Below are 1,220 nucleotides of genomic sequence, written 5' to 3' on the forward strand. Positions count from 1 at the left end.
CGGTCGCCCCCCTCTCCCCGGCCAGGCGGGGATGACGGCGCCGGGCACGAAGCGCCAGATCTTCGAGCCGTCGCTGGGGATGGAGCACTGCGACACCATGACCATCGGGCTGCAGATGGGCAGCAACAAGGGCGCCTCGCAGACGGGCATGACGGTCTACGGGCTCCCGCGCCAGGTCTACGACCCCAAGTACTGCGGCGGCCCCGAGCTCTTCGGCCACGACGGCTACGACGGCCACGACGGGCTCTACAACTCGCAGTAGCCGCCGGAGCCGCCGCCGCTTCCACACCCCCGCCCCGCCCCACGCACCGCCCCGTCCACGCAGCACCGGCCGCACCCGCACCCGCGCCGGGGCCGGCGCCGGGATCCGCCCCGGGAACGGGCTCGGGGGGAATCAGCCCCGGGATCGGCTCCGGGATCGGCCCCGGGGCACCGGGACCAGCCCCAGGGGGATCGGCACCGGGGGGGATCGGCCCTGGGATCGGCCCTGGGATCAGCCCTGGGAAGGGTCTCGGAGGGAATTGGCCCCGGGATCAGCCCCGGGATCAGCCCCGGGGCACCGGGACCAGCCCTGGGATCAGCCCCGGGGGGGATCGGCCTCGGGGGGGACCAGCCCTGGGATCAGCCCCGGGGGGAATCGGCCCCGGGGGGATCGGCCCTGGGATCGGCCCTGGGAAGGGTCTCGGGGGGAATTGGCCCCGGGATCAGCCCCGGGATCAGCCCCGGGATCGGCCCCGGGCCACCGGGACCAGCCCCAGGGAGGGTCTCGGGGGGATCGGCCCCGGGGAGGAATCAGTCCCGGGATCAGCCCCGGGGAGGATCAGCCCTGGGATCGGCTCCAGGATCGGCCTCAGGGGGGAATCAGCCCCAGGATCAGCCCCGGGGAGGGTTCTGGGGGAAAACAGCTCCGGGATCAGCCCCGGGGAGGATCAGCTCCGGGACTGGCTTCAGGATCAGCCCCAGGAAGGATCAGCTCCAGGATCGGCTCCAGGATCAGCTCCGGGATCAGCCCTGGGATCAGCCCCAGGATCAGCCCCAGGGGAGACAAGTCCTGGGGAGGGTCCTGGGGGAAAACAGCTCCGGGATCAGCCCCGGGATCGGTCCCGAGCTCAACAAGCCCTGGGGAGGGTCCTGGTGGGGGGTTGGACCCTGGGATCGGCTCCGGGAGGGATCGGCCCCGGGATCAGCTCTGGGAGGAGGGGGGGTGACCCCACGATCAG

At 73.2% G+C, this 1,220-nt stretch overlaps 1 protein-coding gene across 1 annotated transcript; it reads left to right on the forward strand.

Moving 5' to 3' along the window:
• Nucleotides 1-16: 16 nt before the first annotated feature.
• Nucleotides 17-327, forward strand: LOC108491992 (calponin-1-like; the record flags this gene model as incomplete). Its single annotated transcript, XM_017803775.1, has 1 exon — nucleotides 17-327. A coding segment is annotated over one exon (246 nt), but the record flags the coding sequence as incomplete, so codon positions are not given.
• Nucleotides 328-1,220: the final 893 nt, after the last annotated feature.

Source organism: Lepidothrix coronata, unplaced genomic scaffold, assembly GCF_001604755.1.
Source record: "Lepidothrix coronata isolate B3197 unplaced genomic scaffold, Lepidothrix_coronata-1.0 Scaffold3995, whole genome shotgun sequence".
NCBI lineage: Eukaryota > Metazoa > Chordata > Aves > Passeriformes > Pipridae > Lepidothrix > Lepidothrix coronata.